Source organism: Melozone crissalis, unplaced genomic scaffold (assembly GCF_028551555.1).
Source record: "Melozone crissalis strain CALT ecotype California unplaced genomic scaffold, PUWL_Pcris_2 ptg000036l_1, whole genome shotgun sequence".
Classification (NCBI taxonomy): domain Eukaryota; kingdom Metazoa; phylum Chordata; class Aves; order Passeriformes; family Passerellidae; genus Melozone; species Melozone crissalis.
Window position 1 is genome coordinate 5,302,405 of NW_026535814.1, and position 23,579 is coordinate 5,325,983.

The following is a 23,579-nucleotide window of genomic DNA, read 5'->3' on the forward strand; positions in this document are numbered from 1 at the left end:
GGCTTTAAAATGTTCCGCAATTGCAGATCTGGGACAACAATCTTTCCCTGTTTCCTTTTCTTTTTTTTCTTTTTTTTTTTTCATTTCATCATTGGCAAGAATGAGTGAATTGGACTGACATGGAGGTGATAGAGGAAGAGAAATAGTCTACATGTCAAAATGACAATTTATATTACATGGTTAACAGAATGAGTGGTACGTGCAATGGCTGTGGGTATTTTCATCTGCTGTGTTGTACAATAAGGTCCTTTTTTTCTCCGCAGTGTATCATCAAGATCACTCCCAATTCAATGCAGATTGTTTGCTTGAAGTATATCTTTCTAACAGTAATATCATTTGATAAATGTCGAATTGAAACAAGAATCTAAGTATTCACTTGTTTCTATTAGTGAATTGTGTATGTATAAAGGTCATGCCTGGTATTTTTCCTGTAGTGCTGATCACCGACCTTAGGGCAGAGTGTGCTGTGGAAGTGAATTATAACACGTCTAAGAAATCAAGCCCTGATTCTGAAGGTAAGGCCTTACATTTTTTGACTGACTACATATGGTGCTGTTTGGATGAAATGCATGCTTAGGAAAGACAGGTGTAGCTGTGCAACTACTACAAAAATTTATGCCTGCATTAAACATAAATGTGAGTGCTTTTGAGTGTTTATGAGACTGTTGATATATGTATATTTAAATGCATAATTATGTAAAGTTTTAATCTTCAAAGATTGTTGTGTAAGATTCATGAACTATAGACAGCCACACTTATAATAATTGTTAGATTAAATTTCTAATTTGGTACGTATGTGCCTGCATGCAGATGAAGTTGTGTGGCAGTAATTTGTGTCAATAATTTACTCATTAATTAGCAATGCTAATGCAATAACGCTTTAAAGTTCCACAGCTTTCAATGATCTTTTTTGAAATCTGATATCCAGGATATAGAATGAAAAATCTATTGGAAAAAAGGAAACAGAGACATTGTAAGTACTGCCATCAAAATGTCTTTATCTGTGTTCAGAAAAAATAATTTCCTTTCTGCCAGAAACATCTCTTTATGACAGAGAAGACATCAGACTAATGAGACACAAAAGAATGCTTAATGAATGACAAAGTATAAGCTTGATAATCAGAACATACCAGAGTGCTACAACACTGGAGAAGATAATATCCCTCAAAAAGACATCCTTGGAGGTTTTACTGGGAGGTAGGGGGGCAAGAAGTTTCTGTCTGGATACAGATAGCATGAGACCAAACATCTCCAAATGGAGATGCAAGAAGTTGCAAGTTTAGATGCAAGAAGTTGCAAGTTGCAAGAAATTTAGGACTTTTTTACAATTTATTATTAGTATACTGTTTGTTTATTTATTATCCTAGCTATTGGTACAGTTTCATGCAAACTTCATTAACTCTAGCAAGGAGATATATTTGGCCTTTATACTGTTCCTCCATTTGATCTTTTCTTTCTACAGTAATGCAAAAAACGTAGTGATTGTTGTGGGTCTGCTTTACACCGCAGATGAAAAATTGTTCTTTTTTTACCCATGGAATTAAAATAATTTATATTAACACCTCCATTTCAATACATGCAATTAAGATTATTTAATTTATGCAATCTTTCTCTATGCACTTTAGATTACAATGCATAAGAAAAATGTATAAACATGTACTTTAATGGAAATTCAGGACTTTAAAAATCTCTATACTAGATGACATTAATAATTTTATGTAGTGACTACATTAATAACTTTATGAAGTATTGACATCTGAAACTATATCGCTTCCAGTGCTACACAGAAGCCATAAAACTTGTATGAACTCATATAAATCCATTTATTAGTCAGAAAGAAAAATATGAGGGGAGATTAGTAAAACTAAGTTAATCTAAAATCTATCAAAAAGGTGTCCAGAAAGTAAAAACTTTTAGGAAGGGAGGAAATAATTTCCACTTTATCATACGTATAGTAAACATACTAGTATTTCTTCAAGAGTAAAGATTCTTCAAGAGTAAAGATCCCTTCACATGCTCAGATTAGAGCTATGGTTTCTATCATATCTTGTAGCTTTTCTCATGTCAAACCACTAAGCTAGCCCTGAAATTCTTCCATACCTAAAACAGCACGATTTTCTCTACAATGCACATAAAACCCCTGTCTTCCATCAGCATATAAACTGGTATGGCAAGCGTAGGAGAAAGATAGTGCTGTGGTGTAAGAAGTTTGCATTTTAGTACGTGATAAACCAGGGAGGGCATTTGTCACAAACTGAGAGGAATGACTGGAAGATTGTTACATAACACAAAGCAGAATCTGCAGTCCCAGTGCTCTCAATTCACTGCTGCCCCTGAAGTCCAGCTCAGACACGGCTTCAACAGCAAGCTCAGCTTGAGCCACGCTCAGTATGACACTTTGTGAAAGCTTCAGAATGCAGGGTAAGATAATAAACAGCTGCAGAACCAAGCAAAAAATAACTTCTAAAATGCAGAGGTGATGCAGAAGTGTCCGTGTCCTGTAGGTATTAGTAGCACATAGTGACTCATACATGTGGTTGTGTAACCAGACAAAAACATAAAGCCAATTGTTTTATAAATTATCCTTTAAGAGACACTGCTCCTACTGGATCAACAACTTTGATACTAAAAACTGCTCTAAATCAGTTAGGCGTGATGATAGCTTATCTTGTGCTTCTAATGCTTGTGCTTGCATTGCAGTTGATTTAGACTTACTCTTGAAACATATAGAGGTAGATTCACAGAGATACATATATTTGTAGGATACAGTGGTATTTTGACACTTGGAACAATAACCTTTTTGGATTTGATATAGTGCTTAAATACACCTCAGAATTAAAACTCAGACTAAGTATTATTTTAAAATTCATTCCTTATATAATTAGTAAAAAGTACATAAAAGCAGGTATTGCTAGCTGAACAAAAAAGAAATCCAGAAAAATAGAAGCCTATGATGTTTCAGCTGCAGCAATAGAATTTGTGAACTCAAACAATTTGAAGGATATTTAGGTTATATAGAAAAATGCTAACTATGATGAACTGGAATAATCTTGTGTACAGGTACATGCGGAATATTAATTGGATTGCTAATTTCCTCAAAAGCCAGAGGTGCAGTAGGAAATTTTGATGATTAATAAGCCTTAATCTGTTAATAGGAATCCTGGAAAAAGATTTAGTGATCGTAAATACAGCTTACTGTATACAGAAATGTTTCCATCTCGATATAGTGGTATAAAAAATTAGACAAAAATATTTTTCATCCTTTATCCAAAAATATTTGAATGGTTTATATTTTAATCATGGAGATAGATAACTGAAATTGTTAGGCTAAAGCAGGCGTGTTCTTACTATAATGGAGTTAACTACCCAAATATCCTTTTAGTTTTTGGACCCTGACCATCCCTTTTTGCAAACACTTCCTTTTTAAACCGCTGCCTGGCATTACACAGACTGCAGGCTTCTGCAAATGTTCACCACCAAGCAAAGTACTTTCTATCAATAATCATTCTTAATTCTCCATATTGGCTTTAAAGCTACAAGCACAAACCTACTTGACAAAATGCCTTTACATGATACCCAGGTTAGTATCTTTTCTTAGTTGCTAGTGTATTGCTTGAGCCTTAATTTGAGCCAATGAATTTAATTGATTGTATTTTTAAACTTCCATTAGCATTAATATCTATTCCAAAATTAAAGAAAAATTAGTAGTAAATAAAATTCAGAGCCCTCAAAATTAATATCCTTTTAGATCAAAGGAAGTAGCTTTTCTTATTTTGTGGTCAGGTCTGGGAAAAAATAAAAAAAAGTCAGAGAACACTTTTTTGGATGCATTTGAGAAGTTATGACATTTTTGTGTGTTTGAAATTTTAAAACTTTTTTGAAAACAAATTGCCCTGACTAATTTTAAGAAATTTTCTTTGTGGTATTTGTATAAACTGAACAATGAAATATTGTACAAAAGCACATAGCCTTCAGAATATGTTCTCAGTGTATATTTAACTAATTCTGTACCTCAGTTCGTGATGGAATTAGGGATTAGATAGGGAAAAAGGGGATGGATTTGAAATGCCTTATTGAAACTTTACTCTTATGCACTCTTACAGTTGTCACAGAGGTAGCATGGCAAGATAGCTATTTCTCTATCCTCATAAAAAACAGTAAGTGTATTTGATGTTGTCTTGTTTTCAAATGCTTTATTGTAAAACTGTAGCTACACTAAAACAAGACAAGACTTTATAAGACTTTTTTAAGTTCAATGGAATAAAATCTTCATTTTAGTTTGCTTTACATGCTATCACAAAGAGAAGAAATGGGAAAATAAATTATGAGAAAAATATTGTCAAAGCAACTTTTCCGCTTTGTCTTTCAGAACATTTTAAACTGATTGTCTTTCCATCCAAAACCTGCTGTCTATGATTAAATAGTTGTGATTGTATTAAGTGAACTGAAATGCAATTCCTTGAGCACTGAACATTCCTGAACTGTGAGTACTAAAAGTATCGATAAATTTACTTCCATCCTGTGACAATTTAACAGCACTCTTTGACTTTATGTGAACTTACATGACTTTTCTAGCTAGATAAACATGCTCTAATTTTAAAATTTTTCTTGCTTTTCATTGCAAACTACAGCACTTGAATCTCATGTAATTTCTCCTCAGTGAACAGCTATTCTGTAGTTTTTCTCAGAACACTCCTGAGTAGTGTTTTCAGAAAAACTACCGAGTAGAAATTTTCTTCTCTTTTCACAGAGATATGACAGTATTATTTTCCATCATTAAGCATCCTTGGCAATGAAGGGCACTTTGAAAGGAAGTGTATAGAGAAGTTTGAGTTTCTAAGAACTTGCAATCTTGGAAAATATTAGACAGCTGTTACACTGGTACTACCTAATTATTGCAAGTACGTATTTAAATTTTTTTTAAATTTGATTTCTCACAATAAATCAGCTATGTGGATTTTGCTGAAAGAGTTGCTAGTGATGAAAGAATAAAAACAGAAAGTTAATCTTGTGAAAAACAGACAAGAAGGTGTAAGTATTCATAGACAGTAGACTCCAAACTGATACTGCAGTTACCTGCAAGAGAAAAACAAATTAGAACATATTCTAATATACCTAGTGCGTAGTTGTCAGCTTAACCACTTACACTTTTAGTGTACTGCAGTAATTTAAAGCAAGACACAGGGAAAGCAGGTTTATCAAGGAATGGTGAATAAAAAGGTGAGAAGTTTCAGTGTTAGAAAAGAGACTGAGTGCCCTTCTATGCCCCCAACTACTGTGATTAATTGACTAGAGCACTGTGGAAGAAAAGTTGTTCTGCCTAGGAAAAAAAAACTGGTTTCTGCCCAGAAAAGTGGAACTGCAGCTCTAGCTCCAGCTTCCAGCAGGTGAAAACCTGGACAATTGCTCTGGGGACATTTCTCTTCAAAAGGCACATCACAAAGGTGTGGATGTTTATCCACTGCAGGGAAACATAAATTGTGTGCTTGTGCACTCTCTAGGGTGGCAAAAGGAGGATTTAGCCATCATTAATCTAGAATGGGAAAATATTCAGAGTGCAAACTACAAAACATAAGTTTCTTATTGAGATCTTTCCTAATAAGTTTGCTTACATTAACTCAGGTTGTTTAAGTAGATCGATATATCCAGTTCTCTCTTATTCTAATTAATATCTTAGCCCACAGTGGCTAAATCTTCGTTGCATCAAAGCTTCTTTTTGATTAGTGTTCTAAGCTTTAGCTTGTATGTAGTTTGGCAATCTCTTTTTCCTCTGCTGCTTCTCCCTTCAATCTCTCTTGTTTTTACCTTCTGTTTAAGTAAAAGTTTTCCTACTTGCTTATGCCAAATCAATACAAAATTTCAGGAGACGTTTTTAGAAAACATCAGAATTTTACTTAGTTTTGAGATTAAATTTTAAACCTTTCTTGGCAAGGAAAAAGGAGTAACAAAGGAGTTTTTCCAGAGCAAAACAATAGCGAATTTATGTTGTTTATGAAAGATTAAGTACTGTCTTCCACTGTCTGCAAAACTTCTGTGTCAGTGGAGTCTGGCAAGATAAGCAAAAGAGAAAGGCAAGTAATAGTTTAATTTTTCAAGCCAGATTTATAACTTTAGCTATATGCTGCTTGTTTTTCATTAAAAAATTGTAAGGAATATGTAGTAACTCTGTTTTTGACCACTGTCTCCTGCCCTTGATTTATTTTTGCCTCTGCTTTCTCCAGCATGATGTGCTGATCATCCAAGTAAATTTCAGTTTATTGCTATCATTATAACCCCAGAATACAACTATCATCCAGGAAATGCATAATTCGAAGAACTTTTTCAGTACTTAGTATAATGATTGTGCACAAACCCTAGAATTCTCACTACGAAAGCAATATGCCAGAGAATATGTATTTGGCAGGCTTCAGCAACATATTGAAAAATGCACTACAATTTTATCAACATAATTATTTATCTCAGGAATAAGAAACCTTGTTGTTCACACTTCTCATAGTTTTTCTTACACAAATTAAAAGAAACAAGGAGGTTTTAAATTTTTCTTTTGCCTTGTAGTTTGTACAGTTAAATTAAAATAGAGATAATTTTAACTTAATTTTTAAAATACATATTGAACCCCTTAGAGATTTACTTTCAAGGTCTTTCTAGGTTTCTGAGTTTTTTCTAGGGACACTCTGGCAGCAGGTGGCATTACAAAAAATCATCTAAAAAAGAAGTTTACTTATATTCTCAATCAGCCATTCTCAAGGCTGCATCCACAGATGATCAGAGCATTAACCTCTTCCTTTTCAAACAGGAAAAGCACTCTGAGACTGTAGGGTTTCATGTGTTTATGGAAAGGGAAGCATAAGACATGCCACAATTCTTGGACCAAAAAACCCCCAAATATTACTCTTGTTTTCTTATAAATTCTGTAACAATCAGAAAATATTTGCAAGCATTTTTATTCTTTAGAATTACAAGAAGTTATTTAAATACTGAAGCATTTTATTGGACAATAAATGTTCCCATTTCAAACATTCTTACTCCTTTGAGAAGGAATTTCCCTTCTTTTTCTAATTTTCTTCTTAGAAGAGAAGTGAAATGTATTCATTGAATCAGTCCCAAAAAGTGAATCTTGTTCTATCTATCTGCAGTAAAAAACAAATACACACACAGGTGGCACATCCACAAAACATATTTCTAATTTTAGATGAAAAGTGAATCATGTCACACACAACATACAGAGGTATGGGTTCATGATAAGTTTGGTTCCTTCCAATATTTACTGTTGCTGTATTTGCATTTGTAATTCTCCTGGCTAACACATTTCTGTAGAAAGCTAAAAGATTAGTTCCAAAAGTATGTTTTAACCTGATTTCCTGTAGTACATTGTTATCACCTATTTTCTATCCTGAAATGCATTCAAGGCATCTTACAGAAACTACTAGTACACTTCAAATTTTCTCACAACTCATATTCCTTTTTAAAAGCAATTATTTAATTAGATGATTACCAGGACTTAAAACTGCTCCTTCAGAAGAATTGCAAGACAATAGGAAAGCTCTTGATAGGATTCAGTGGATGCTGAACTGATCACATCATCTCTTCAACAATCCTGGTCAACTGCTTTAGCTGTTAATTCTCATTCACCAGTGATGCTAATGAATAGCATACACACAGTATTCTACAATATTTCTACCAACAAACACATGAGAATTTGATTATAAGCATTTGGACAAATTTTGATTATAAGCATTAGGAAGAAGTTCTTCAGAGGAAGGGCAATTGGGCATTGAAATGGTCTGCCCAGGGAGGTGGTGGCGTCACTGTCCCTGGAGATGTTTAAGCGTGGTCTAGTTGACAAGGTGGTGTTGGGTCACAGGTTGGGCTTGATCACCCCAAAGACCTTTTGCAAAATAGCTGATTCTGTGATTCTGTGATTCTGTAGTTCTGTGATTCATGACAAAGTAGAAAGAAATGGGAATAACAAATTACGAGGTAACGTAGCCAACTCGCTACATCTAAACTTGAAATTAATGCTTTAACTGCAGAGCAGGAGATAATAAAAATCTTGCTAATTCTCTTAAAAGGAGACTAGACTCAATCATCTGGAAAACAGAGACTCTTCATAATGTGCTGCAAAAGTTTTATTCTGTATTGGATTTTGAATCCCTAGCTCCCCAGACCAGAGGTGCGCAGATTTACAACCAGGTTAAAGTTCACTTTTCACTAGAAGCAGCAATCTCTGATGGCATCCACAGAAACCTCCCTGAAATTTGCAAACAAAGGCCGGTGTTGCTTCATAATATTTGTTTGTTTGTTTAAGTTAAACTAAAAAGTTGGGAAACAGAGGAGTTGGAAATCCATCAAAATCCTCTACCAACATTACAATACAAGGAAAGTACTTGAGTGTCACAGTCAATTTGGAAATGCTGTGTGATTAGTCACTGTGCCAAGCTTTTTATTCCTAATAAGTCACTTTGTACTGCAAATATGGTTCCTTCTTAGCAGTTCCAATTACATTTCGAGTGTTATAAAGGGGAATTTTTACCTCAAGATTATTTATCTGATGCGTGGTTTCTAGCCAGCTCTGTAAGAACTTCCTGGAAATACCAGTATAAATGATAAATAGCAAGTTAGAGTGGGGAGTGGTAGGACAGGATGACCAAAATTAATAACCATGGACTTATTAGTTTTACATCAGTTCAGTTGCAATTTCAGCAGACATTCTCTTGTTGCCTTCTATTAATTGCAAGTTTCAAATTCTATTCTAGCAGTTAACTACCATGATGTACGGAAAAGGAACTCATCTTGAGTAAAAATATTTGGATTTTTTTCACTGCAGAGGGCTCAAACCCTAATACATCCTATACCAAAACACACAAAAATGAGTCTTTCAAAAGTACTGTAGTAATGATGATGCTGATAATTAATTTAAGATAGTAATGTGAATATAATAAAAACTGATGTAAAGAAATAAGGGAATATTCATTCAGAAAATTGTTTCTAAATATCAGAGAAGGAGGTGGATATTAAATATACCTCTGACTATTTTTAATTGTAGCTGTACAGCTGCTTCTTTTAGATTCTCTTCAGAACATTAAAATTAGAAGGAAAGAGGGTTGTTTTCACTTGTGAGTCTTTCATAGCTGAAGAACACAATTACTACACAGAGGCTTAAAAAGCACACATAGCAATTATGTAAAATCAGTTGAAGCTGTCTAAAACTTGGCTTTGAAACAAAGGTTCATGGAGGAAATGCTGAAAATTACTTGGCAGTAATTGTTCCTAACAATGTAGGTTAATAACTAGTGTTGGGTCTGATTCTGATCTAACCCTGACCAGTTTTTTTCAACTGATTTGCATCAAATTATTCATGAAGTTCACAGATAAGAGCTTTTATTGTGACCCGTGGTGTAAAATCCTTCTCTTTATTTGTAATCAATTGTTTGAGAAACCTTCAAATTATTGCATCACTTATTACTTGCTCCCTCATTTGAACTGTGTACCAAAAAAGTTTAAAAAAATTAGTTTAATTTTTAATAGGAAAAACAGGAATAAATGTGTTCTGGTTCAAAAAAGATATTCTAAATAGAAGTCATTCTATGCTGCCAAGACTGGACTTATAGTCTACAATAAAACTGTGCTCATTTATTAACTAATGCATTGTTCTGATAATACTGTTCTGTTAAGAGTTCTCATTTTCTTACACTAGATATTCCATCCAGTACTGCAGAAAGGACATGAAGTTAGAAAAGAAATTGACATGTATAAATTAAAATTGTCCTGTTGACGTGAAAACTCATTTAGCCTGATTGAAAAAAACATACTTTTGTCGTATGACAACCTATTAATTGACTCTTTCTATGACTTTAATGGCAAAAGGTCTCAGGATTGTATAAGTAAGAATTAGATGAGTATGGAAAATTCTTTTGATATGAGTAAAATAGTGTTGCTTATATTCCATATTTTAGGGTGAATGAAAAGGCAGACCTTTACAAGCCAGTTATGGTTTTCTATAGGTCTTATCCCAGTTTTGTGAGAATTTTCTTCTTTCTCTAGAAATTGATACACTTTTGTTGCATCAGACTATACTCAGTTCTTTTCATTTAATTCTGCTTGATTGCCTTCTCCACAGAAACTCATACAAAAGTAAAAGTACCTTTTACTTTTGTATGAGTTTTTTTATCATAAACTGTAAAAAAAAAAAAAAACAAAAAAAAAAAAACCAGTTGCAAGACATTTCACTTTAAGGAAGTGAAATATACTATGTTCTACCAAATATTCCTGCAACTTTTAAGAAATGCTGAAATAGATAATATTTTAATTTATATTATGAAGACTATTACTTCCTGTAACTGAAATGGGTTCTACAGATAAATTTTTTTTAAATGGTGTAACAATTCCTGCATCACTACTCGCTCTCTGTGTCCCATAATATATACAGTTTCTTTTATTTTAGTTTTATGTTTTTATGATCACGTCTTAGTCATTATTTTGTGTGTAAATTTCACTATATACAAAAATAAAACATCTGTTTCCAAAAATCAATATACATTATGAGTAACGCTACCAAAAAATGCAGACTACAATGAGCAGCTGTCCAACTAGCAGAAAGAGAAATAACTAATTCTAAAAATGTATTTGGCATTACAGAATGATAGAATGATTTGGATTGGAAGGGACATCAAGTATCATCTGATTCCAACCCCCGTGGCATGGGCAGGGACACTTTCCCCTAGACCAGGTTTCTCAGAGCCTCATCCAGCCTGGCCGTGAACACTTCCAGAAATGGGGCATCCACAGCTTCTCTGGGCAGTCCATGGCAGCACCTCACCACCCTCACAGTAAAGAATTTTTTCTGATACCTAATCAAAACCTGCCCTTTTTCAGTTAGAGCCATGAACCTCTTGTCTCTACACATCCTCATGAAACTTCACTTTTTCAGCTTCCCTGTGCCAGGCTGCCTTTACCGATGGCCGCCATGAGATCTCCCTTGAGCCTTCTTTCTCAAACTGAACAGCCCCAACCCTCTCAGCAGGAGGGTTGGGGCTGTTCAGTTTCCCTGCAGGAGGTGCTCCAGCCCTCTGAGCGTCTCCATGGACTTGTTCCAACAGGTCCACATCCTTCTTATGCTGGGAACACCGGAGCTGGATGCCGCAATGCAGATGAGGTGCCATTAGTGCAGAGGAGAGAAATACCTCCCTTGACCTGATGGCCTCATTTCTATTTTTGCAGCTCAGGATGCAGTTAACCTTCTGGGTTGCCAGTGCAAATTGTCAAAATATTGCTGATATTCTCACCCACCAACACCCCCAAATCCTTCTCCTTAGGGCTGCTCCCAATCTATTCTTTGCCAAAACAGTTTTTGTGCGTCGGTTTGCCCTAATGCAGATGCAGGACTGCTGTTTATGAGGCTCTCACAGGTCCACCTCTCAAGCCTCTCTGGATGGTTCAAGTCTCTCTGGACGGCACCCCTTGCCCCCAACTTTCAAGATGAAATGCAGCAGCCTAAACTCACCCACTGTCACAATTTATTCTTGTACTGTTGAAATGTCATTGTGAGATGGAAGTCACAGAAGCACAGAAGGGATTCCATGGTGCTGGAATCAAGGATCATTGAGTTCAGCTCCTGGCTCTGCACAGGACACCCCAAGAGCAACACCATGAACCTAAGAATGTGTTCCAAATGGTTCTTGAACTCAGGAAGACTTGGTGCTACAAACACTTCCCTGGGAATCCTGTTCCAGTGCCCAACCATCCTCTGGGTGATAAACCTTTTTCTGATACCCAACCTAAACTTCCCCTGGCTCTGCTTCGTGTCATTTCCTTAAATCCTGTCACTTACCACAAGAATTAAGAGATTGGAGAAATATATTCCAAGACATATCTTTGTACACTGTAATTGCCCCTGTTGCAAAGGGAAAGATTTTTCATTAACAGATTTCAAACTCAAATAGATAGATATCCATGTGTCTACTGTCTCATTCCATGAGTATAAATATTACAGAAATTTTATAATGACTGAGAAACTGAAGAAATGTTAATTTTGCTCAGAGATACTGGTAATCACATTAAAGGAACACTTGGATTTTCAGAAATGCGGGATAGTCAGTGTCCTGCAAAAAGGCAAAGGAATTTGCTCTGTAGCCTTAAAAATCTTGTCATTTTTACTTCAGTACTTTGCAATTAGAGTTAGGAGGACTTGCACATTCTACCAAGATTTGGACTCTCAATTTGGATGGGCAAAAAAAGCATGAATTTCACACCAGTTCTGCCTCATTTCTGATGTGTCTGCCTTTCCCCATCACACTAAACAGCGGCCACTCTTTCTGTTCTACTGCCATTAATGCAATGCCATAAGGAAGATTGCCAGAGCATAGAGAATTTCAGAACAAGTATCCAGTGATTTTGCAAATCTCAGAGATTTCCACTTTAAAAACAAATATTGGTGCTTTTGATCCCTAAATCTTCCACTTCTAACTTAATGTTCAATTTATGTCAGTATCAATGAGGGATCTGTTCAAATCCCTGAATAATTCCCTTTCTGAACTCCCTGTATATTCTGAATTTGGAAGAAATGTTTCAGGTAATCAAGATTTTTAATAACAGTGATACTGTCTCAAAAGATATTTTTCTTTTTTTAAAACTGTGAGGTTTTATAAAGCCTAGGCATGTACTTCAGCATTCAAGACTCAGTCTGAATTCAGCACAGATGATGCAATACAACTACTGAGTGCAGCAGCGTATCCTGTGCAACCCCTACCCCAGAGAACTTTGGACAATACTGTATAAGTCACCATGGAAGATTATTTATCTCCAGTGTTTTAAAGTACAGCAACTTTGTAGAGGTTACTTAGATTTTTATGTTCCCTTTTAGAAGGCGTTGTGTAATTCAGGTTATAATTCTGATTGGTCATTGGATGAGAGAGATATTTAGTTTGAAAAGTTTCCAGAGTTGTAAGTGACAAAACCCAAAGACAGAGAACATCTACTCTCTGTTTACTCACAATAAAGTCCTTGCACTCTAATGTCCTCTGACATCAGAGGTGGTTAAAGATAAATACATACAATTTTACCTGATCTATGCATCTAGAACAAAATAAGAATTAGATTTCTTTAATGATCAAATATATGAAGGACAAGTCTTTTCGTATAGAAACCTATGGACCAGATTTTCTTACTGCTCTGATTACAATTTCAGCTTTATGCAAAGATTTAGTCAATTGTCTCCTTTTGCTGGAGAATGGAAGCACCTGAACTGTGGGAAATTGGAAGGCAATATGGCAGTCATTACAAACAAAAAAGAATAGAGGAAAAGGGGAAAAAAGGGAAAACAAAGACTGATTAGAAAATATACAAGCTTCTGCCTGCTTATGGGGTGTAAAATCTCAAGAGTTTATGGCCATGGCCTTTAGAAAAATCAAATTTCTGGATAAATAAAATTCCCAGAATAACCTTCTTCTACAATATAAGGTAAATATTTCTCTATGAAATGCTAGAAAGTCATGGCTTTCAAACAGCATTAGTTCAGCATACACTGACATAAAAATGCCAAGTAAAATCAAAACTTGCTCCTGGACTGATATCTCAGGGCAGGTAAGAAAGGCCAGGGCATTACAGATGGACCTAGCATTGTGTTTAGGGACAAGAATCCAGTCACAGGTCACCTCTGGCTTGTTCTTGTGACACAATGGTTTCATTAGTTGGATTTCCAGCTAGCCCAACTAGAAGCTCTGTCTTCATCTGTGCAGTTCTGGTTATTAGATACAATCTTACATAATGAATATGGCTTCAATATAGGCCCAATAGTTTGCACACCTAGACTACAAAGAACTCAGGGAAAACGTTACAACATTGTTGATGTCCCACTGTATGGTCTCATATTAGGAGAACTTGTAATTTGATATGCTGTGTTTTGTTAATAATTTTTTTTGTCCAATCTTTGAGAAGAGACACATAGAAAAACTATTTACAGCTTTTTTCTAGCATAAAACTTTTACTTGACTTCCTGACGCAGAGTGACTCATGTCAGACCTAAAGTTCCTGCAGCCATTGGTGTCACGTTTTACCACAGCCAATGTCATTCAGCAAGGCATATCCCAACTTAATCACAGCTTGCACGGTGGACCTCTACTCTTGTTGCTCTCTGAACTTGCTGTATTAAACAGGGGAAGTCAGTTTTTAGTTTTTTTAGTTTTTAACTGGACTAAATATTACGCTTTGGAATATAGAAGGCGCTATCACAAAATCAGAAAATACATCACATACTTTGCCAGGGTGTGGAGTCTCTAGGGATCCTTCCTTTGGCAGTGAAAAGATAACAAGTAAGAAGCAAATTATTGACCAAAGAAAGGAAAGAATTAGGTAGAACATAACATTTCCAAGAAAACATTAACAACAAAACTATGTAAGCTTCAATAGCTGTATTATCCAATTGTTGTATAATTCACTACTTGAAATAATAGTACATTCCTATAAATAGTTATAAGTCTTGAATTGCACATCATTATTTAGATGAAATGTGAAAGAATTGTGACTCAGGATGGGGTAAAAGTCCTAGAAGGAAAATAGCAGAAAGCTAGAATAAACTGGAGGATGGTACATGAAGAAAATAAAATACTTTCTGCACTAGGCTAAAAGCATTCCTAGACTGAAAATAAATAGGAAAGTGAAGGCAATTCATTAAATCCAATGGAGAAAAAGGGGGAAAAAAGAGAAAAGGGTTAGGGTTAGGGTGAGGATTAGGGTTAGAGTGTGTGTTAGGGTTAAAGTATGTCTTAAATGAATAAATGGTGTGGAAAACAAAGCAGTGATTACTTGCCTGTTTTAGGGAAAAATTGAAACTTTTCATCCAGCATCTTTAAAGCCTGTCTAGAGAGAATCCAGGCTGTCCTTTATAGATATGGAAAGAAGATACATATTATCATTTTCATAAGGAGTTATAATAGTTAATTTCTAGTTTAAACATTTTCTTTTTTTAATTTGGAATAAAATAGTACCTAAATGAGAATGCATTTAAAACATTCTCATCTGTGAGAGAGACCTTTGCTTTACCTGAAACCAGAGAAATCCACTGATCTCTGTTTTGCATCTCCAGTTGGGCAAATCTGAGCAATTTGCACAAGTATTAACTAGAGACAAAGTCTTTGTGGTTAATAGAGAAATTAGTGGCAGGAAGACTGATAGAGTAGATTTTAGTGTGTAAGTCTGGAAAAAAAATTCTACACAAGAATAGGATTGAAAAGTTATATTCCAAATAAAAATAAACAAACCCTATTTAGACATTCTTTTTTCTGCATGAGACATGAGACTCAAAGACATTCTCTAAGGCAAGCAAACACTGCAACCCAAAATGTTAAAATCTTAAAATACTGCTCAAAAATATGAACTATATGAAATATCTGTGAGCTGTGAATTCTCCAATTCCCTGTTGATGAAAACAGTAAGATAATTTAATTCTATTTCTATGGTGTGGATCCATTGTGCATTAATCAGAAGTCTGGCTTGTAAAAACAGGTTCTGTGAGTCCACTAATCAGAAAAGGCAAGACTTGATGAAAAAAGGAGTTTCTTGTACCTTATAAAATTATTTGCCTGTGCAAGATATATGTTTTTCTTTGAATAATCAGAACAGAAAAGTGGGTTCCATCCAAGGTAGAAAAGCCTAGTTTATTGAACAATTTGTTTTGGACTCAGATATTCCCAATGGCACTGTATGAAAAACTTTGTCCTTAAATTTTTGGTGTTGCCTAGAAGAAAAAATCAACAAGTTTTTGTTCAGTTCAACTCAGGCAGAATTTTTTCCTAGATTGATTATTTTTTCCACCTTCACATTTTTGAAAAACACATGAAGGATTTTCTATCACCCTAGTCTTTTTTTATCTCTGTGATCTACAAAACAAACATTAATTACATTACTTCTAATATATTCTGAACATATTAAAATGTAACCTAAGGTAGCTTGTTTTTAATGAATGCTTTCTAGCTCTGGTAATTATTCTCATAAACCTTCTAGTAAGAAGGGCTTGGTTTGCTTTCAGAGATAGCAAGTCTGTCTTTACCTTCGGACCTGCCTTCAAGTACGTGAAGGAGTTCCCTTAGAATCTGAATACCTGCCTGCTGAGAGAAAGCAATTTTACAGGTAAGTTGAGGAGGTCTTAAGCTCTGTTTTCCAGTTAGGAATTCGTAGTGTCTGCCTGGGCAGATTGTTTCAGCAGCATGTGCTTCATCGAGGTCTCAGCACACTGAAAAGGCTGTTGCTTCTGGTCATAAAAATAAGTAGTGTCATTTTCTCTTTGCAATGAATTTTTTCATCCAATCATATTCCTGTATGCAAATATACCATGGCTGGTTCAGATAAAAAGCACAAATAAAGCCAAGAGCTCAGTCAGGGCAAAAATCACTGTATTCCCTTTATACCTTATTTCACCTGTGTTTCAGGAACATCCTCAAACTTCTCAACTGCAATCATGAAGAAACAAGGCTCAGATGGCAATCCTGCTCCAGTTATGCCAGCGCTGCCAGAACCATTGAAAGACCTGAAAATTAAGTACACCAAGGTTAGTAGCACTTACTTTTCCTAATCTTTCTTATACATTCACTTCAGACAGTAGGATGTGCTCATTTTAACCTTATATGAACTATGGAAGACACTGTAAATCAGTGCTTAAAATGTTTATTCTTGCTAAATCCTGATTTTACACATATTAGGAAGTGGTATTCAGTGATCCTTTTAACCTAATTTAAAGCACCTATATGTGCATGCATGATAGAATTGTTCCACATTCCCCTTGGTATGGGTATTGTTTTTTTTCCTGAAACAAACTTTCATCAGTGGTAAGTGTACCAGAAAGTATAAATGGAACAAAGAAGGAAGTGTTTCTACTATACTATTTTTCAAAACAGTGTATTAAAACAGCAAATTAAAATGTTGGCATATTGCATTGCATTATAATCAGGTTCAAATAATTATACCTGGTAAGCTTACATGGAAAGGGATATGTGAAAACAAAACTAAAATAAAAGTATTCTGGTGAGATGATTACATTTAAGGAAATGAATCTGGTTTTGAATTTGTTTTTCAGGCAAAAAAGTAGCTAAAAACTAGATTTAGTCTACGGATCTAACTATGTAATATTACCATGAACTCCTTGAAACAGAAAATTCTTTCCATATAGAGTTAGAAATATACAGATAAAAAAGAACTTCTAAATCCAGGCTTGTGTTTCCAGCTTTAAAAGACTGCTGGTTTTATACCATAATATTGTATCGTTGCACACAAATATCTGCTAGAACTTTGGAAAAGTGTTGACAGAAACTTTGCCCTCTGAAACATTCAGGTTTGAATTGATCAGAAAGGACCTCTTAACTCTGGAGATTCTTGGTTACTGTTCTTTTATTTTTCTTGATATCATTGCAAGGGAAATAGTTTTAACTTTTAGAACCACTGTTTAATTTCTTTTCCTAAAGTAGGTATTCATCTAAATTAGTTCTTTTAAATTCAATGCTATCCTTTTTTTCGAATGGAAAAAACTTAAACATATTCCACTACATGTCTTTCTTGAATAAATCACACTGGATCTTGCTTTGTAAATATTTAACAGGAAAGATATGTAGTTCTGCCATGCAGTAGCCTGCTACTGCTCTTCCTGTCTCAAAAAAAAATTATTAATTCTTTGATTTTTTAGTTCTCTAAAGGAAAACAACTAATACAAAGAAAAAGCACCAAGTGATGTAACTGAATATGCAAAACACAAATTTCTGTAAATATTTCCATCCTTCTAAAATATTTCATTATTAGGAATCTATTGTTTTAGTACCAAAAAACAACCAAAGGCAGCCCACATTGTTGAAAAATCTAGTTTGTAGTGTACAATCAAGGAGAGTGTCACATAATAAATATTTATTTTGCCTTGGTAACTGGTACCATTTCCTTCAAAGCTGCATATAAATTCTAACTGTGTAGAAAAGCAATGTCCTTGTTTACAAAATCTAGCCCATGGCTGTGGAGGCTTGATTTTTGCAGTGCTTTTCTCCTCTCTTCAAATATCACATAGGATTGTTTGAAAGCCCCAGCAGTGTACTGAGGGACAGGGAGTTGGGAAAACAGAAATGTCACCCCATACACAACATTCATCCCCCAATTTAACTAGGCCTTTGCACTCTTGTGTAGCCATCCCATTCCTCTCCTGTCCCGTACAAGTTGGAACATGGGATGTGGGTGACTAGTAACACTGGCAGGATTAAGAAGAGGGAAGCACTAATTACTGCTGGTGTATTAACCTTTCTGTCTAAATCAGCTAGAACCAGATCCTTCATCTTCGTAACCTCCAATTTATCTTTTTCTGCCATTGCATAATACCAACAGTCATCACAAAGGATCTGAGGAGACAGATCTGCAGGAGATGTTCCAAGGACTCTCATTTCTTAATAGTCTCTCTATTTTATTTTCTGTGTTTGGAATCATTTATGGCTTTTCACAAGGCTCATTAACTCAATGATCTATAGATTGGTATAGACATATTTCAGAGTAAGCCTTTTGCATATGGTATAACACCTACTCTTCATGAAATTTGATTTTCAGACATCAAATCAAATGTATTTTAAACACTGAAATTGGCTTTTGGATTTTGAACCATAAAGTAATCTTGATTTGGTTTTATATATGAACCTCTTTTAATTTTTCCATTAACCCAATATGTTTTGGTAGCTAGCTAAAAATGTGTTAGTAAATATTTTACTTAGTCAACACTGAGGAATTAGACAATGATTACTTGACAAATGCTTTCTGTCATGATGCTTTCACATACACTTAACCCTGTAGTACTCCTTTAATCAGAGAAACTAAGATTAGTTAATTATTAGATTGTCAAATTGCATGAGGGGAAGAAAAGGGCTGAACATTCTCTGGCTCAGCCACATGTGGAGTATCAGGAAGTGTTGAAGGGTAAGACATGCTGAGTAAAGAAAAATTATAACTGAACATTAAAATGCTGCAGCCACTAGCCTCAAAAACAAAGATCAGGCATAAAAGCTCAAAAATGTAATTGGAATATCTGGGAAAATGAGCTAGAAAGTTACTATAGAAACTTACTCGATTTAAGATCAGCTCACTTTGTGGACACAGAGTCACTAACAAAAAAGTTACATAATATTTAATAGAAAGAGTATGTTCTCTGATTATTAGTCGGCTGCAGCAGTAAAATGTAACTCCTGCATAAATAATAGCATATTGCAAGAGAGAGAAAGAAAGTTACATGCAATATTAGCCAAATATAAAATTCTTGTAAGGAAAAACTTGAGGGGGAGAGGAAAAAGAGATTTCACACCAGCATCTATATTAACATATTTCTTTAAAGCTTAAATTTTCATCCTTTGGTAGTACCTTAAGAAATACCGCATATTTTAATTGTACTACTAAAAGTATACAGTGGGATTTCATAATATAATTTTAGACTAGTAAATTAGAACTTCTAGCACTTGAAATTAGCCTTGTCTTGGGCCACAAAACTTTAAGGCTTAGATGTATCTACAAAATCTACTACCAAGTAAATTTTTATTGCTTTATTGTACTCAAGAAACCCTGAATGGCTGTCACAATCTCTATAAGCAGGAGTGGACAGGTACAACAGTTATTCAGCACTGTGCACCACCTCGCACGAGTGATGCTGAGCTGCCTCCAGCACATGCCCAGCCTTGGCCCTGGTGTGTCCTCACTGTTCCTGGCCTGTAAAATCATGCTCTTTGTGACATGCCCCGCTCCATAGTCCCCACGAGAAAGCTTGAGGCCAGTCAGGTGAGCAAGGGCTCAAATCTGGGGATTACTTTTATCTCTGTAAAACAGGAAACTGGGCTCATTTGAAGAGTATTGCCAAGAAAAGTTTTGTAATATCCAGGGGCAGATTTAAGGTGGGAAGAAGCTTTGCTTTTTTCTTATACTGTAAGTTTGGAAAAATTTCTGATATCTAAACAGAAGGTAGCTTAGACTTTTATTTCCATGTTTAAAAAGCTATCCTTAAAGCTAAGTTAGGGAAGGTCACTTTTTAGTTAGTTCCATTACTTTTCTTGACTACATCTTTGTATGAATTATAATGTAAATCAAAATTAATGAATTATATAAAAATTCCTCCTGAACAAACAGTGAGTTTATAGAAAGATGCTGAATGTGCAACAGCAGAAATTTTCTTTCAAATCTGTACTTCTAAGTTATTATGCAGAGGCACTGAAGCCTGAAACCCTGTACAGACTGCATAGCAAAAAGATACAATTCATAACATGATGACACCTAATGTGAAGACTCAAAAATTTCTTTCAGCAGAGCTATGGTGTTGTTTGTCAGAAGCAAGGCTGTACAGAGTAAAATGCTTTCTTCCTTCATGCAGCTCAGACACAAATATGGCACTTCCCATCTAGCAGATACTGCAAAATTAACTCAAAATTCTTTCAAAGTGTTCCAGAACTGAAGGAAAAGAAACCACTGAGATGGCAAAAAAAAAAAAAAAAAGTCTAAGTTCGGATCTTGTGTATCCATTCTCTGTGTTCTCTGCTCAGGTCATCTGAGTGACAAAAACAACTGTGTAAACAAGGACAGAAATACTTGCAGGTAACCTCGACACCAAATGGATGGTATTAGATAATTTGAACTGAAATCAATCATTTCAGAAATGCAAGATTTTATTGCCCAATGACATTCAGGAATAAAGACATCAGAGGGTTTTTGACTGATGCTGCCTGTGCTTTATTTAAAATATGAAGCTCCAACAGTGTAGTTTCATCTGCTGGAAATCTGTATTTCCACTTCTACTGCAAAGAAATCTGAACAGTCACTTACTCTTTGGGTTGTTGAAACAATAATTTAAAAAATCTTCTCTCCTAAAATTCCAGTGAAGAGTTACAAAATATCTGTATCAATATTCCTAAATCATTGCAAAATAAATTTGTAGCCCTGAACCTGGTGGGCTGTAGACAGTCACCACAAGTGCACAGCACTTGCCACAGAGGGGTAGACCCTTAGCATTTGCGTCTGAGGAGCTGTCAGTGGAGTTCTGACTCACTGACAAAACACTCTAAACTATTGCAAGGTGATCCCAAGCATTGTTTTCCTCAGCAGGTCAAGGCTGTTGCTAGAAGCTGCTGTTAGCTGGTGCTTAGGTGTTGCCTGGACTTAGAGATCCACATCTTGTGTGCAGAAAATACTCCACAGCATTTTATGAGCATGGCTGCATGAGTACAGCTGCCTGAAATGTGTTAATGCAGCTTACATGAGAGTTTCAATTTCTTTCCTTTCCCATCTTTCTTACCCCTATTTTGCAAGGCCACTATCTAGCTTACAAAAGACATATGGGTAGTTTGAATGATACAACTCTGATACAATATTGTGTGTGTGTGTATTTTTATATATATATATATATATATATATATATATATATATATAATATATGATAACGAAGTTATAATTTAAACAGCAATGGTATTAGAAACATTAATAAGAAATATATTCAAAACTAATATTATGGGGGATATTGATTGGTGCAATAAATGTAGTATTCAAACAAGCACTTTAAGTATTTCCAAAAATGGTATGTTTTTCTATTATTCCTTTCACAGACAGATATGAATTTGGCATACTGTAACATCATGGCAGTGTTATGTTAATATTTACCTTTTACTTTTTCTCTTTTCTTGGCAATGGCTTTTGTCATATTAACCATTTAACTGCTGTCTCTGTCCTTTTACCACATTGGAATTTTGTGTGGGTAATCTTATAACTTGCTTCATTGCTTATCAGAAATTTCTATGGACTTAGATATTCATTTCAGACAGCTTTAATTAAATCAGGAGTTTTCTGGTCAGTCCTGATGGTTGGAGGTGGCAATGACACTATATAAGTTGCCCACATAATAACAAGCAGAAAAATACAGAACATATCATATTAATACAATACAGGAATATATTAATATATTAAAATATTATTGCCATATCCATTTATGGATAGTACTTTTATCAATATTGACGATAAAATAATATTAATAAAGTATTAATAAACTATTTACCAAGTATTAACAACTACTCAACCAGTTTTAATATTGTGCAGAAAATTTATTCCCTGAAATCTGTGGCACATTTATGACATGTGGTCATGGTGGAAGGATTTTTTTCCTCAAGTTTCTGTGACCACATTTATCCTGCAGTTCTGGCATCTTGATACTGTCTTGCCATGTCTTGACTCAACCATCATCTACTTTGCCTACACCAAAGTGTTTTCTGGTTTTCTATTTCAAAGTTCCTGTTACTCTAAGCAGCAACACTGGGTTCTTTGTCCTAATGGAGAGTGCTAGCTGACCTCACTGCTAGACTCCTGTGCTAACTGCGGGTCAGGGTGCCTTGACTCTAGGAAAAAAATCACAACCTGAGCTCAAAATACACGGTACAGTGGGTCAGAGCCTGGCATGTCCTTGCAGGTGAGTACAATTAAGGTCTCACACACGTGCCTAGAATGCAATGGCACTGGGAGCCACTGAGAAGGGAGTGCACTAGCCCACCAGCATCAGGAGGGTGGGCTCAAGGCACTGGTGGCCCAGCTTAGCATGGCACACCTGCTTCAACACTGACCTGAACCCAGAGATCACGGAGGGTCAGGCAGAGAAGGACAGGTGTTGTTAGCTTGGGACTGTATACTGTGTCATGCCCACTCCAAGTGTACAAAGCACTTATCACAACTTATCCCCCTCTTTTCAACAACTGTGCATTTATTGGGTCTTTTCAATGACAATTTCCTTTTTGCTTCAAGCTTAACCTACAGTTAAAAAAGAAATGAAACCACTTTGATCATTTTATCAACAGTGCCCCAGAGATGGCAGGCTCTAGAGTAGTACAGATCTGGTGCCCCCACAGGTAAGACCCAGGCTCTGTTTTGCATTTGTGAACAGAGATAAGTACATCAAATTTCAGCCAGAGGTCCTTTAGTATGTCCTAAGCACACAGAACTATCTGGGTGCAATTCTGTGCAATGTGTTCTAATATCACCCTACTTGAGCAGGGAGATTGGACCATATGACCCCACTGCGGTTCCTTCCAGCTTTATCCATTCCATAATTCTTTAACTCATTTGATTTATTATGACAGTGATTTTTTTCAGTCTCAGCTTCAATTTCAAAAAGCCCCCCGCTATTGCTTTTTTTTGTTTGGTGGTATGGATTGGTTTAGTTTTTGTTGGTATTTTCCTTTTTTTGGCAGGAGAGACTGAAGATAAGTCAAAGAAAAGTTAATTAAAGCTGTGATCTCCAAGATATTTTTAATTCAATACACTATACTTACTAAATCCAATGGTTTACTTCAGTCAGGCAGTGTAACAGAAAGGGCCTGTATTGTTACCAGCCCTGTGAGCATGGGAAACTCAGGTAGTTTTCCATAGGTCATTTAGGGCTGAACCTCCCTTCTACTTCAGACAGGAAGGACCACTTTACAACAGCATATTTTTATGACATGAAACAAAATAAAAGTGCAATGAAGAGAAAGTTTTCCTCTCCAAAGGAAGTGAATTTTAAAAACCTTTTCCTGGCTAAGTGTGTATGTGATTACTCATCTCTTCAGAAT

General features: G+C 35.4%; 1 protein-coding gene across 1 annotated transcript in view; it reads left to right on the forward strand.

Annotated features, from left to right (window-relative positions):
* Window positions 1-412: 412 nt before the first annotated feature.
* ALDH1A1 (aldehyde dehydrogenase 1 family member A1) overlaps window positions 413-23,579 on the forward strand; it is a 45,815-nt gene continuing 22,648 nt past the window's right edge. The window contains exons 1-2 of the mRNA XM_054283235.1: window positions 413-515; window positions 16,425-16,543. Of these exons, the coding sequence (XP_054139210.1) occupies window positions 413-515; window positions 16,425-16,543 (222 nt within the window). The remainder of the gene's footprint in view (window positions 516-16,424; window positions 16,544-23,579) is intronic.